The 16,656-nt window shown below is 33.5% G+C and overlaps 1 protein-coding gene across 8 annotated transcripts in view; it reads right to left on the bottom strand.

Moving 5' to 3' along the window:
- Positions 1 to 16,656, bottom strand: part of PTK2 (protein tyrosine kinase 2) — a 439,876-nt gene that overhangs the window by 113,426 nt on the left and 309,794 nt on the right. For 7 of the 8 annotated variants that reach the window (XM_069081220.1, XM_069081223.1, XM_069081222.1 and 4 more), the window contains 2 exons: positions 3,749 to 3,805; positions 1,035 to 1,055 (listed from right to left, as the gene is read on the bottom strand). In XM_069081220.1, the coding sequence (XP_068937321.1) occupies positions 1,035 to 1,055; positions 3,749 to 3,805 (78 nt within the window). The remainder of the gene's footprint in view (positions 1 to 1,034; positions 1,056 to 3,748; positions 3,806 to 16,656) is intronic. The other variant, XM_069081221.1, reaches the window with a different exon arrangement.

Below are 16,656 nucleotides of genomic sequence, written 5' to 3'. Positions count from 1 at the left end.
GCAAATCAGTTGCAAAGAAACATTCAGTGGTGACAGCGCCATAAAAATGAATTAAATTTAAGGATTCTCACCAGGAATTTAAAAATTTATCTGATTTCAAATACTCAGAGAATATTAAAGGTAGAAGAGACTTTAGAGATCACCTCACTCACTCCTAAATGGGTGATACATCACAGAAAAATATGTTAAACTATAACTTCTCAATTGCTGATAGAAATATAAATTTAGATGCTAAATGAATCTTAGTGTTGCTACTAACATATTTGTCCTGTAGATATAAGATATAAGATTTCCCGAAGGATCTATATTATAAAAGATGGGGAAAGTTGATCTTTCTAATAGAAATATGTAATGTGACTTATATTTTGAAAGGTTAAGAGCTTTCCACTTTATGATGTCATATCTCTACATTATCTGCTGAGCTAAAAATAATTTTAAAGAGGTTGCTTCTAAAAATCAATTCTAAAACCAGATGAACAATTAAGGTTTATAATGTAATGGCATAAACATAGTAGATATTTACTTCGAATTAGCAAATTAAGATATTGAAACATGTATTAAAAACAATTAAGTAGACAGGTATAGAACCAACTATCATTAGTTCAAGGACTTCAGCAACTGAATTCTGATTTAATAATTTAAATACAATTTAGTTTATTTCAATTAAGAAAAAACTCTGAAATGTATCTCAATATGTATATCTAAATGTAGATATCTCCTTCTCCCATAAGTTTAAATACTATTACTAATGGAAAAATTTGATTTTTAAGCTATCTTAGGATCTTATTCCTATCATTATATACTATCACATCTAGGGAAATAATTTGAACTAGAATTTACATTTTAAGAAACAACATATTTTCCTCTTTAAAATAATTTCAGCTAGTAGTAAATCCATTGATTTAACTGTGTAATTAAACCAATGAACATGAAAATTTGAAAATAAAATAAAGAATTGTAAACAAAAACATCCCATGTCACTCCACAGGTTGCAAATGCAGGCAAACACAATTATTTTAAGGGAATCCTGTTACCTTCATCTATTCCATAGCTTTCTGTAGTGCAATTAAGAGAGAAAAAAATTGAAGACCTTGCTTAGAAATATCTAATATTAATTAAATTAATAACAAGAAATGTGGAAAGCTTATCTTAACAATATTTACTCACATGAAATATCCTGAGATAATATAACATTAAAACAAAAAACTTACCAAGTAAAACAAAAATGTACATGCAGGTACAGAACATCTTCATAAAACAACATGTGCTTCTACAAAGTTTTTTGAAACTATATAACCCCCCCTATATCACTAAATCACACATATATTTTGACCCAGTGATGTTACTACTAGTAATACAACCCAAAAGAGATAAAATAATGAGAGACAGGACCCATTTGTACAAAAACATTCTTAGCAACATTTTTGTTATAACATAACTGGAAACAAAGTGACCATCGACTGGGAAATGGCTGAATAAATTATACTATATGCACAAAATGGAATATTATTGTATTATAAGAAATGATGAAAGGGATAGATTCAGAGAACCCTAGGAAGACTTGTGTGAAGTAAGTAGAACCAGGGAAACAATTTATACAATGACTACAACATTGGAAAGAAAAGTAATTTTTGAAAATTTAAGGATCCTAACCAACACAATGATTTAACAGGATACTAGGGAACAGATGATGAGACATGCTTCCCTCTTCTTGACAGATAAGTGATGGAATACAGGGACAGAATAAAACATACATTTTAAAGGCAGTTTTTGTGTGAATTTTAAGACATTTGCTCTGTTAATTTGTTACAAAGCAGAGTTTTTAAAAATTGGGAGAACAGAATTGGGAGAGGCTAAAAGTGATAAAAATACCAAAGAAAAAGAGGAAAAGGAAAAAAAAAAGAAAATTAAGCAAAAAGGAATGCAAAGAAAAAAGAAGAAGATTCAAAGAAAGAGACAAGTCAGGAAAGTTTTGAAACTAACATAGCAAATTTCAAAAAGGAAATAAACTGAATATATTAGAGATTTGAAGATTCATATGCATTATCCTTTTCCTATGCTTCCTTGTATATGAAAATGTTAATTTTGTTTTTATCAAGCTCACACATAAAAAAGAATTTGAAAAAAATCAATGAGCTAAAAAATATTTTAATAAGAAATCACTTTGAAACTAGATACTGTACTAAATCAATATATTAATTTTTAACTTTTTAAAAAATAAAATTAGCTCTTGAATTTCAGTGAAAAAATGTCTTCCTAGAGTCAAACATTTTTGACTGATCAGTCAGTTCCCACTATGGAAATAATACTTTAACCTTTAGAATTGAACTCTTTTTTTTTTTTTTTGCCTTTTGGAGGGCAATTGGGGTTAAGTAACTTGCCCAAGGTTACATGGCTAGTTTTTTTTGTGTTGTTGTTAGGTGTCTGAGGGTGGAACTGAACTCGGGTCCTCCTGACTCCGGGAATGGCGCTTTACTCACTGTGCCACCTAGCCGCTCATAGTATTGAACTCTTGATAGCTGACGGAAATTAGTCAACTGATGGATATACATAAATGAAATCTAAGTACTATATGCTTATGTCATATCTTGTATGATTGGTTCTAAGGAAAGAAAAGGAAAAACAAGATTCCATCCAGGACAGTCTAAAGTTTAGACTTTAAACATTACATTAGTATGCGTGTGTGTGTGTGTGTGTGTGTATGTGTAAGCGAAACAACATTTTATCATAGGTATTGATAAGAACTGTGAATACTAAGCAAAATGGTCAGATTACAGTCTTGCCTTCAGATTCTCTTCCTCCAGACTTTATTAAAAATTTAAAATGTTAAAAGGCAGACAGAGGAATCAGTATGCATGATCTAGAGCATTAGATAATGACCTCTTCCATCAGAATCAACTCTAGTAATATTCTTTTTCAGCAACAGCTGCTTATTAGATGTCCATAGTAAATTCAGATTATAGGGTGTTTCAAAATGCACAGAAGCAGGAGTTTCTTATTTAAAACATTTATTTTTTAAAATGTCTATATAAGCCATATCAAATAATTTAGAATATTAATTTCTTAGAATTCACTTTCCTGAAAGCAGTGGAGGGGAAGTATGAGAAACCTCTTTTGGAAGTGAGTCTGTTTTTAAAGAAATAAAATTGAAGGGTACATTTTATTATAAAATCAGGGCACTGTTGTATTCTCAACAAAGGACAGGAACTATTGATTATAGGTTGCCACCTTAAGAGAAACAAATAGTTTATTCACTATTTTCCCAAGTGAAAGGATCATACTTGACCATACTTAAATGGAGGATATTTCCACTTAGCCCAAGACTGTATTATGAGGACTATTAATTTCTCTGTGTGTGTGTATACTGAATGTCTCATATTAAGTAATTCATTTAACTTAATTTTGAAGTTAAAATTTCTAAAATAATGTAATTTCCAATGGTCCTTTATTTTGTATATACAAGAGGAAATCCAATAACTTAAATATAGGCCCTGTGACCCTGAGTGAAAATGTATATTTTAGTCAATGTAATTGCAGACTTTGGTCTTTATTACTTCAGAAATGGTACCTGGCAAATGTTAGATGATACAAAATTCTTGAAGGATAATTTTCTTAAGTTCTACAGAAGGACTAACAATTTTCCACTTGAATATGCTATGTGAAACTTAAATCTGACTTAATATCTGTCAAATCTAAATAAGTAAAAAAAATAGAGGCAAAAGAAAAGTTTAAAAATTCAGTTACTTACTTGAGGGCATGGTATAAGTATCTTCTTCATCTATAATCTCAGCGTAGTCATCTGTTTCTACAAGCAAGAAATCAAAAAACATTCAGAAAGAGAATATATTTAAACTTATCTCATAAAGTTAGAATTAAAAAACAGGAAATAATTTGTTCAAGTCTCCTGTTTTGTTCTACTCTGGTGAAATGCACTTAAAAATATGACTCAATATTTGCTCATGTTTGAGTCATTCATGGAAAAAAAAAACTAACATCACTGTACAACATGGTATAGTACACAGACTTGTTTATCAGAGGAGCAAAACAAGAATAATGGGGAAAGTCCTTTGAAAGGAAAGGTTAGAGGCCTCTATATGATTCAGAGTAATAGTGTGCACAAACCAGAGAATTCTTACTCCTCTAAAACTTTATAGCTTCTTTATGACATCAATTGGGAATTTCTGAATGACTGGAACTACAAATAGGGCAACATCTGTCTTACTATGTACACCTATTCTATATCTAATTTTAAAAATCCTAACTCTGGCAAAGAATTGGAAATATCAATTGAGAAATGATTAAATAAGTTATGGTATATGATTGTGATGGACTACTACTGTGCTGTAAGAAATGATGAGCAGGATGAAAAATCTGGGAAGTCTCACATGCAGAGTGAAGTGAATAAAACCAGAAAAATATACACAGTAATAGCAATATTGTAACGATAATCAACTGTGAAAAACTTACAAGCTATGACCAATACAATGATCTATGATAATTCTAAAAGACTCATGATGAAAAACATCTACCTCCAGAGAGAAAACTGATGGATTGTGAGTACAGATTGAAGCATACTTTCCCCTCCTTTTTTTGCCTTTTTTGGAGGGCAATTGGGGTTAAGTGACTTGCCCAAGGTCATACGGCTAGTTGTGTGTTATGTCTGAGGCCGCATTTGAACTCAGGTTCTCCTGACTCCAGGGCCAGTGCTCTATTCACTGAACCACCTAGCCGACCCCTCTTTTTTTTTGTTTTTTTGCTTTTTTTTCCCACAATATAGATAATGGGGGAATATGTTTTACATGACTTCATATGTATAATGTGTATCATATTTCTTGTCTTCTTAATGGGCAGAGAGGAGGTGGAGGGAGAGAATTCAGAACTGAAAATTAAAATTAAAACAGCAGCAACAACAAAAAAAACACATCTCCGACACTGGTCTAGTCTCTTATATTTAGAGAACCCAACTGAAGGCTAAACTTAGGAGAATGGTTCAGCTGATTGTTTTAGTTTGCTTGGACAATAAGAGACCCAGTGGGGGAATGTTGTACACACATTTTATATGCGCATATGCATACATATATAGATATATACACATCTATACATACATACCTATACAATGGATGTACATATATGGATGTGGTTCTCTGTATTTCCTTGTTATTTCTAAATTATCCATTAATAAAAGTCCCTATTATATTTTTACTAGGATGATAGAAGAAAATATCAATATCTAAAGAGAAAATGATCTACAATGAAGTGCTAAGTTACATAAAATAAACTTTATTAAACATTTAAGGGGTATATGAAACTATTGCTAAAGAAAATACTTTCAGTAAAAGCAAAAATAATTTTCTGTTATATTTCTCTGCAATACTTCAAAGGACCTGTGATTGTTTTCTCCATTTTGGGTGCCACATTTTTGGAAAGGTCACTGATAAGCTATAAAATATCCAGAGAAAGGTAAGTAGGACAGAGAAAGGTCTTGAGAGTTTAACACATGAATATGGGGTAAAGGAACTCCATGGTGTAAAGGAGAGGTTTAGTTTGATATCTGTTTTGCAGCATATTAAATGCTGTCAAATGTAAGGAAAATTACTTGGCTTGGCTCCGGAGAACAGAACTAAGGAGCAAGAAATAGACAGTGCCAAAGGGCAGATTTAGGATTGATATAAGGAAAAACTTAACTAACAGGAAGAGCTATCCAAAAGAATGGGCTGTCTCTGGAGGTATTTGATTTTCTACTACTTAAGTCATCAGGAAAAGGACAGATGCACTTCACAAGAAAATAACTTTTCTTTTATTAAGAAAATTCAAATGAAAAAACAAAAACAGTCCTGCAAAGTCACAATAAACAGAGTCAAATTTCTATCATGTGTGGAAATTATATGGATCAAGATATTAAAGATATAATGAATAAGCCTCATTCTGTGAAAATTCACTTTGCAAACATGGCATTTTCCTGCCTGCTACATAAAAACAATTTTTGGGGATGATGTAGAAAGGATTCTTATTCTTACAGGTTGTAGAAGATGGTTTTGGAAGTCCTTTCTAACTGTTGACCTTCTCTGATAATTATCATATTAAATGACTATTCAATATTTCCACTCAAAAATACCCACAATCTCTGGGACGTTAACTTCTTAAAAGACTTCTTGTATATCAGAGAATATATTCTAGCAGAGCACATCTCAGGGAGATTCTACCATGCTGGAAGATCTTTGTGACCCAGTGGGTCTTCTGAACAGGCACCAGCCTACCTAACAATGGAGAGGCTCATCACCAGTAAGCTGGTTACTTGGTAATGAAGTATTTGGTCAAGATAACTTATGATACACAGAAAAATATAAAATGGCCCTTAGTCCTGTGTTGCTCCTTTTGACTTTGGCAGTGAGAGTGGAAGAAAAATGTTACCTACCAGCTTATGCTTCTGGGACTCTGTGAGATACCTGTCTAATGATCTAGTAGTAGTGGACATACTACTGGAGTGTCTAAATTTAATAAATCAAAAATCATTTACTAAGTACCTACTATCTTCTAGGCATTATGCTAAGTACTGAAGATATGAAAAATGATAAAGATGCAGTCCCTGTCATAAGGAGCTCACAATCTAAGGGGACAACATGCAAAAAACTACACACATACAAACTATATACAGTGTAAATGGGATGTTATCTCAGGGAAGGCTCAATTAAAGGAAGATTTGGTCTGAATCTTCCAGAATTCCAGGATGTAGAGTTCAGGCATGGAGAAAAGTCAATGTCTGAGATATTGTTGTATGTGAGGAACAGCAAGAATCAAGTGTTCTTGGATTACATGGAGGGAGAAAGGCGTAAGAAGACTGGAAAGGAAATAAGGAGCCAGGATGAGAAGGGCTTTTAACAGCATTCAAGCTATAATTAAAAGAAAAGAAAACAAAAAGGAAAGAAGTTGAGACAAAATTCTTTGATATTTGATGACTTTAATGCATAAGTTGAAATAGGTCAGAACAACAAAAAAATAAATTGGAAAATATGTACCAGGAATAAAGAATAAGAGGTAAGAGAACTGTTACAACACAGAAACTTCTACCATGAGTATTTTCTTCAGGACAAGAATTGGAAGGCATTGAGTACTAGGAAGATTGAATGACATTGTGAAAAATGAAATTGATTATAAGTTAATATACTCTGATGTGGGAGTCATTCCTGAATCAGGCATCAGACCTCCAATGTATAAGAGTAAAATCAAAAGTAGTATGAAGTTATGAGAAAGATATTTATATAATTAAACAAGTAAACCCTTACCTAATTAAATTACTGATAAGAATGGGACCCAGATGGAAGATACCAATAATATTAATAACTTCATAAGAAAGTTTAACTGATCAACCACCATAATGAAGAGACTAAAAGAGCTTAAAAATGGCTTAGCAAACACTTAATTACCCATCAAGTGGAAAGATATAGCAACCAATGGCAAAACAAGTTTCAGATAAAATCTCATATATAAAATCTTACAGGGTAGGATAGTGTAAGATTATTAATAGTTATCACCTCATGGAATAGATAAATCATGGAGGGTCAAACACTTTTTTCAAAAGTTTAATAAGGTACCTAACTAAGCAAAGTCATACAAAGGATGGAGCTGAAAGGAAGACATGAAAAAAAAGGAAAGATGGAAAGGATCTGCAAAGATTTTTATAAAACTCTCTTGTTCTTTTTTTAAGCCATCAAAGATAGTAAAGCCAGCACATCAGACTCCAGGCACTTTCACTAGTTGTCCCTGAAGTCCCAATGCTTCTCATCTCATCTATGCCTGCTGGCTTCCCTGAATTCTTTAAATCTCAGATGAAATCATACCTTCTAGAGAAGGCAGGATCTTCCCACTTTTTTTCAATCTCTCTTAATTCTAGTGCCTTCCTTCTGTTGATTATTTCCATTTGTCCTGAATTTAGCTTGTTTGTACATAGTTGTTGACATGCTGCTGCTATTAGACTGTGACCTCCTTGAAAGCTGGGATTATCTTTTGTGTTCCTGGTACTTAGTACAGTGTATGGCACATAGCAGGTGCTTCATAAATGTCTTCAGCCTCTTAACTGAGGTAGACTCTTAACATTTAGTGCTTAATTCTTTTATATGGTTCCTTTGACTTCAAATGTAGTACTAAATTTTTTATGGCTAATTTAAAACCCTGATTCTGCCATTCAAGTTAATTTTTTCTTGTTCTGTTCTTCAAAAATATGAAGAATAGTAATTCCTTCCCCTTATGGTTTTTTTTTAAGTTTGTATTAGAGTATTCAAACGATCAAATTAGAGGACTGCAATAATGGCAGCTAGGCAGTGCATTAGATAGAGTGCCTACTCTGGAGTCAGGAAGGCTCAAATCTGGCCTTTCCCGCTATGTGACCCTTGATTTAAAGAATTGTCTATCTTTTGGGGTCCTTTGTACTGTATATAAACCTTGGAAATCTTGTGATTCATTTCCTCATTTTATTGATGAGGTGGTTATGGCTACCTAAAGCAGTGGTGTCAAACTCAAAAAGGAACCAAGCACCACTAAACTAAAATAAAAATAAGGATCTCTGAAAGCCACATATTGACTCAGAAAACTACCTATTAACATTATCTGGGTTTTATTGTACTTTTATTTCTTTCTCAATTACATTTTAACCTTGTTTAGACTGTAAATGACAGGCTGTGGTCTGTCTGACAACTCTAGCCTAAAGGATTTAAAGAAGGTGTCCAAAGTCACCAGGCAAAATAGCGGTGAATGTAGAAGTGGTCTCCAAGTGTTTTATCTCCTAACGTAATGCTCTTTCCAATATTATATACTATGAGATCACTACAAATAATAGTTTTCCAATAGCTGGTGAATCCTGGAACTGGTGTGTGTGTGTGTGCGCGCGCGTGCGCACACGTGCATAATTTTGAATGACTGGTGTTTTATACACTAATCAAATTGAGTCCCTAACTATAGATACTCTCCTGTTAAAGAGCCTAGAATAATTATGAGACTGTGAAAACAATGTATATTAGGCTGACAAGGAAAATTGCGCAATTTTAATCTGGAAAAACAGTTAAGATACCCAGCCTCATTTATTTTAATGCAATTAACAAATTCAGCAGGGACAGAAATACAACAACTAAAAGTTCAACGTAGTACATCTATAAAATGCCTCTATAACTGTGACATTCAATATTAGTCACCTTTCAGCAGATTAGTCTGTTTAGATAATAAACCCAGGGAACCAATATCTAGTCACAGTATGATCAAGTAACTTTAACTCTGTGAGGTTGTTTCTTCATTTGAAAAATGACAATGATACTTACACAACTTAACTCACAAGATTGTGAAGTAAATGCTTTATAAATCTTTCTTTTTTTTATTTTTTTGCTTTTTGGAGGGGAGAAGGCAGGGCAATCAGAATTAAGTCACTTGCCCAAGGTCACACAGCTAGTAAGTGTTAGGTGTCTGAGGCCACATTTGAGCTCAAGTCCTCCTGACTCCAGAACTGGTGCTCTATTCACTGAGCCACCTAGCCACCCTGCTTTTGTAAATCTTAAAGTATATATTATAGAAACATGAACTATTATTGTCAGTTGTTATTCAGTAATTTTTAAATTATGTCTGACTTTCTCACAGTCATACAGCTAGTGTTTGAGGCCAGATTTGAATGCAAGAAAATAAGTCTTCCTAACTCCAGGCCCAGTACACTGACCCACTGTGCCACCCAACTGTTCATTATTGTCAGTAACATCTCCAATTTAATAACTTTGAATCCAATGTTGTTTTTTACTATAAAAAACATATCTTTAATGCTAGGAAGAGGCAGTATGGTGTGGAAAGACCACACATTGTACTAGCAATCAGGAAAACGATTTTCTAGAAACACCTTACTATTATTTGTGTGATAATTGGGCTTGTGTAATTGACCTCCTCATCATGTAAAGTGTATAATAACACTTAAACTACTGTGCACCTACAGGAGAGAGGGTGGTAGAAATGGAAAGGGCACTGGCTTTGGAATCTGAGGACTTGAGTTCACGTTTTCCTTCTGACTCTTACTACTTGTATGACCTCGGATAAGGATCTTAACTTCTTGAGTCTTAGCTCCTCATCTGTAAAAGGAAAAGGTTAGACTGAGTGGCTTATGAAGTCTCTACTAGATCTAGCTCTATGACCCTATAACTAGATAGCACTTGAGATCCCTTTTATGTCTAGCTCCTATGACTAAACTAAAATTTGGGGTAAGATTAGAAAACAGAAATAGAAAAGCATAAAAACTTCCTTAAGTGCATGAAATATAAAAGAGTCACTAATTGTCTTATCTATCAGTCTTCAAACAGCATTAAATTTCACCATAGAAACATTTTTTAAATAATAAAATTGTTTCAACTTAAAAGTTAGCCTTTGGCATAAATTTAAAAACATTTTCAAGCATACACAGAAAAATGGTGTTTTTCTTAAAATTTTTTATAGATGGATACTTGAATCAATTACACTTTTATGTAGGGGACAGATGACAATAATGGTGAGGATTTTATTACTTATTTGGAACCTAAAACTACATCCATAGGTTCATTAACTTGGTTGGGAAAACAAAATTTCACTTTTATTTTCAATAACCTCTAAGTAAAATTCAACAGTGCCTTCAATTATGAATTAAAACAAACAAACACAAGAAGAGATCCATGGGTTTCACCAGACTGCCAAAGGGTTCATGACACAAAAAAGTTTTAAGAATTTGAACTAAATAGAAAAGACCTTAATTTTTTCCCACAGTAATATCACTTAAGGTTATTACATGGCAATTCACTTAAATAAAATATTCATCTATTGCTTGTGACCTCCATGCTTTATCACACCACACCACACCAATGTTAGTAAAATTTTTTTAATATGTTATAGTTCTTTAATGAAGAATGAAAAGGAATGTTATTCCTTTTTCCATTTAATCAAGTTGACAAATTTTAAACCTTTTCAAATTTACATTGTATCTAGACCACTAAATGGCATGTTACCAGACAAGAAAAGTGACAAAATGGTATTCTAAAAATGATGTCACATTTTGAAGAGTAATGTTCTCATTTTTTCATAGATACTGTTTAGTATTTTCATTTTTTGTTATTGTTAGTCTAGTGTTATGGAGACAAATAATATTATAAAACTGTCATTAGCATGGATTGCATTATATAACATGTCACTACTTAGAAATAGCTAGTCCATCTTATACGGGGACTCATAAAATAAAAAAAAGAATTAGAAGAAAGGCCCTAGTGATCTGAGTGGTTCCTACATGGAAAAATGAGGAAAGACAGGGACAGAAATTGCATAAGATGAGATTATGTGGAGTTAAGTGAACTCAGTACTCATAGAAGATATAATACAAGGAATCCATTTTCATATGGATTACAAAGGGCTTCTTTAATATTGCTGGAAGGTACAGTCAGCCCAGTTTTACAGATGAGTCAACTGAGTCTCCAAGAATTGAAACAGAGAAAAGACCTGAAGTTCAGTCTTCGGACTCTGGGGGCAGAGCTCTCTCTCACTGCTGCGTCCCACACTGCATGTCTTCTGATGTTCTTCTCCAATATCCATAGGCCACCAGAAATTTAAAGTAAGAATCTGTGACCTGTGGCATCAATTCCATTCACAAAAACATTTTTTCTAATTTAAAACAAATAAAATTTTCTCAGTGATATGATTTAAACATTTTCATGAGGGGTTTGTAAAATCTTCAAATCCTAGAATCTCAGTGCAAATACAGACAACTCAGATTTCTTACTGACATACAATAGAAATCAGTGCTATAAAAAATTCAGTGTCAAGTCTTCCTTTCTTAAAGCCTTAATCTTTTTTTTTTTTTAAAGGCTCATTGTTGGAAACAATATCTTCTTTGGGCTAGCTGTGTCTGAAGCATATTCTGCCGTTAAAACCTTTGCTCTGGCTTTAAGCTGACCTCTGAAATGCATTAGTAAAGTTTATAAGCCATATTAATAACACAAATGTGAAAATGCATATTACCGTCCCCACTAATTTCATCTGCAGATCCAGGTAGCATGCAGAGAGAGATAGAGAGGAGAGGGGAAAAACAGGGAAGGAAGGGGAAGCAGGAAAGAGAAAAGGAAAGAAAGGGAAAAATACACTATTAAAATCACAAGTAAATCAAGAGCAGAAAATCCCAGGTTTTTAAAAATGACTAGCTCAAGAGACATGAAATTGAGGGTAGTATTTAAATATTTTAAAACAAATCCCTGTTCCCACTTCCACCTTAATCCCCTACTCCTATACAGAAAGAGTAATCTTTAGATCACAAGGTAAGTGATATTTACTCTAGTAACCTGGGAATATACACTGGACTACTTGAATTCAGAGTTAGATTATTATGAAACATTATGTAGCAGTAGTGTTAAATTTAAATCAACCCTTCAACTACAAAATAAAATGACCTTGAAAGCTTTCTATAGTTTGATGTTTCAGATCTACCCTCTCTTCAATGAGATTAATTCTTTTGCTGATTTACTACTTTTAAGATCGGAAACAAGTGGACTATTCATTAAATAAAGTATGGTTTAAATAATAACCAACAAAAATAAGTCCACAGGATTCCTATTCAAATGAATCATTGATATTCAGAACAGGGCACCCTGGCAGCTGGCCAGACCTCATAGGATAACCTCTTCAGAGACTCCAGCCCTTTAAGCCCTGCTTACAAGTAGCAACTGTAGTTAAAATGAATACTGCTTGGTGAAATTCATCCACTAGTTATTATAAATAACCTTTACTAGTCCACAAAACTACAAGATGACAATAGATTTACCCACCATCCCTCTACATTCCTTAGAAAGAATGAAAAGCAATCTATTGGAATTCAGTATAACCATTCTATTTCATTCATCTGCATGCTGTTTTAGGGAATCATGAATTTTAAAAAAAATGCAGTGTTCCTAAGGAAATCCTAGGATTACACAAATGAAACTCCAAAAGTACTTTTTGCATTAACATGCATTTAAATGAAAACAAAATCAAAACTCCTAGTCAATAGCAGCCAGAAAGATTATGAGGCATAGCTCCTACGGCTCAATTCTTAGACAGTGGGCAGCGCATAAGCAACTACTGAATACTACTGTTCTTGTAGCGATGTTTGGAGCAAACTTGTAAACAAACAGCAACAAGGTTTGTTTATTTGAGGGTTTTCATCACTAAGACAGTCCTTGCAAATATCAGTGCAATACCCGTAGGCGGAGGTTCATGGGAACAGAAGACCAAAGGAAGAAAGCGCTTGGCTTTCTTAACTTTATGCTGACAGTGACTGACTCCTTCTTGGCAAGAAGAGGAAAAGAGAAAAATAGAAACAAATTATTTCAAAGCAAAAGAAAATTTATAATAGTCTTCAAACAAAATCTATAAATACTGAGGTATAAAAATCAAATACTTGCTTTAGGTTGGAAGCACACGTTTCCCATTCTATTCTACTTTGTTTCATTAATACTCCAATACTTTGAAGATCTGTTTTTTCAAGTTGTATTTACTGATGAAGAATAATGACAGATAAAGTACACATAGATCTAGAGCTGGAAGTGATTGATGGTATCTAGTCCAATTCCTTCATTTTACAGATTAGGAAACTAATAGACTAATAGAAACCAATAAGTAATTTGCCCATAGTTACACAGGTAAAATAATAAGCCTTCAAGGTGGAATTTCAACCCAGAGCCTCTTAATTTAATCAGTGCTCCATCTACTGCACCAAGTTATCTTTTATTAATATGGGAGCTTCCAGCACTTGTAAAGCACAACTCTGCCACATCTACTCTGATCACTCTTCTTGAAATAAAATCTTTGTGACCTGAGGCTGAAAAATCACTGAGGTTCATGAGTTCCTCTGAATTTAGCCAGGCTGCCACGCCTCTACTCAATAAATGCAACGGGATCCCTCTTAACTGTAGGATCAGATTTAAACCTTGCTTGGCATTTAAAGCTCACCACCACTTGGTTCCAATATACCTTTCCAGACTTATTACACAGAATCCTCCTTTACAGAATTTACAATCCAGTCAAACTGGCATTCTTATAGAAGGCCACACTTCTCATTTCCATAACTTTGCATAAATTGCCCCTCGGGCCAGCAATACACTCCCTCTTCATCTCTGCCTCTAAGAAGTCCTAGTTTCCTTCAAGATTCCACGGAAACTCTATCATCTAGTTGAAGCCCTTCATGGATCCTACCCCACTCCTTCCCTAACCAAATTACCTTGTATTTACCATTTTAAAAAAAAAATATACTTCTGTCTCCACCAGGAACTGTTCACACTTCATCTCATTTACTAGTACCGTGTCTGGCAAATATGGGACGCTTAAAAAATACTTATTGATTTACTGACAGTTTATCACCAAACCTATACTCGATGACTTTCCTGCTTGGTTGAACCTACCACAGCTTTAATTACACTGGCAATGTCTTTTGAGAAACTCGGGTGACCTCCACACCAGCTTGAGGACTGCATCTCTCTTAGCTCATCTTTAGTATTTTCAAACTTAACTTTCTGCTTTGGAAACAAGACACTTCCAAATAAGCACGACAATATTGTCCAGGTTTATCAAGAATGTAATAAACATTTTATTCAGCTAGTGGAAAACAAAGTAGTTGCTGGATGCAGCTCTCAAATCAAGTCCTGAAAAGATCAAAATTCTTACCATTTCAACACTTTGTAGTAAAAATGGGAGATTAGAAAAATTAGGATAACATATGTAGATAAGAAAGTGCTATATTAAAAATTTCCCCAATGCAACCACCATAAACGCAAAATTATTCTTAAACTGCATAACTCTAAAAAGTTGAAGCAATGGGGAAGTAAAAGTTAAAAAAGATCTAGCTTATAGCATAATATAAGCAAGAGTTTTCTGACAAGTAAATCTGTTCAATTATAGGGTACTATGAAAAACAGCAAATTCCCTGACACTAGAGATTATTCAAAAAGGACCAAGAATAACAGTGATAACTCATGTTTAGTAAACGCTTGAAAATTCGCAGATTTTCTTCAAACAACCATGTGAGCTAGGCAGTAAAAGTGTTATACCCTTATTGTTAATCATATAGCAGGCAAATGCCTGGGATAGAGTTCAAAACTAGGTCTTTGTTTCCAAGTGGAATACTATATCCATGAAGTTATAATCATAATGTCTCTCATTACACCAAAAAACGACAGCCTTTCTTGACAGGGAGTTTTCCAGATTTCTAGAAAAGAATCATGAATAAGGAAGGGTGTGTACTGGATCAGGTCCCTTCCACTTGTGACATTCTGTGAGACTACTTTACTATGTTTGGTGGATGTTTTAATAGAATTGACAAAGTGACGTCACAAAAGATATTGTAATCATCTTGCAAAAGCAGCAGAAATAGTTTTTAAAAATTATTTTTCCTATGTGATTCAATTAAATTAGGAAAAGCATAGGTCACAGATCTTTAAAATAAGCAATGCCTCGAACATTTTTCAACCTCAAATGGAGATAATTTTAGTTATATTAATTTCTTCAAAAGACTGTGGTGATGTAATGATTGTATAACATTTGAAGTACTATATAATCCTGAATTATGACTTTCTACTTATAAATGGAATCTATTTAACCCTAAAATTAGCATGCTAATTTAGTATTTTATTTAATTCTGCATTTACAGCTTAATAGGCTTAGTTGAGTTGCTTTTATCCAAAAGTTCTATTTTCTGACATAGATTAGAGGGGTCTCTAAACTGCTGATTGAGTAACCAGGGAAAAAATTTGAGCATGTATATTTACTTATTTGTAAATTATATACATGTACTTAAATGAATCATAAAACTGACACAAAAATGTAAATTAACAAGGATGAGCAGATGAAATAATATTTGATATTAGAGTAAACAGGGAGTCACTAGAATTTATTAAGTAGGGGAGAAACATGGTCTGACCTGAGTTTTGAGAAAATTACTATGGCAGTCATGTCAAGAATAGACTGGAGAGAGGAGAAAGTATATAGAGAAAAAAGAAACAAAATGAGAGCCCAGCTTCCAAGGAGAATCTGATGCAAGGTAATCTTGGAAGTTGGGGTAGATAAGCTGGGGGAGGGGTAGTGATGGGATTTTCCCAATTACACCTCCTGAGCTGCTGCTATAAGGATATGGTAACAATTAGTTTATAACTTCCCCAAGTGTGGTTTATAAGGGGGAATCTGGTTCAGTGGGGGATTGTAGGGATAAAGGCAGGAGTGGTTGTACTGGAGACAAGCTCCAGCACTGGCTATTGATTCCATTTATCTTCCCATCCTTTGACTAATCATAAAGAGTATTATTAAAGACAGGCATGGAGCCCTGGATCTCACTATGGAAACCTCTGGTCTACATTACCTCTTCAAATTAGATTGTATTGCTTCAGTTTTAATAATAATGAAGGTTGGCAAAGATATCAGTGTACAAATAACATTTCAAGTCTATTTTGTTAAAGGAATTTTTAAAAAATGATACAACTTTCTAGAAGATTAAAGAATAATTTGGAAGTGATTTTAATTCTGAGGGCCTATTTCTAGTCTTCTCAGTTAAAGTTACATTGCAGCCTTTATTTTTATCTAAATATAAAACTTTCATGAAGTTTTATATGAAATCTTAGATAAGGGCTTCCCCTGAAAGAAAGAGTAGCTCAA

This window comes from Petaurus breviceps, unplaced genomic scaffold (genome assembly GCF_028583685.1).
Source record: "Petaurus breviceps papuanus isolate PSGF00001 unplaced genomic scaffold, PetGlider_PUasm1.0 98, whole genome shotgun sequence".
Taxonomy (NCBI): Eukaryota; Metazoa; Chordata; class Mammalia; order Diprotodontia; family Petauridae; genus Petaurus; species Petaurus breviceps.
Note: the sequence above shows the minus strand (reverse complement) of the source record. Positions and strands in the feature narration are given on the sequence as shown.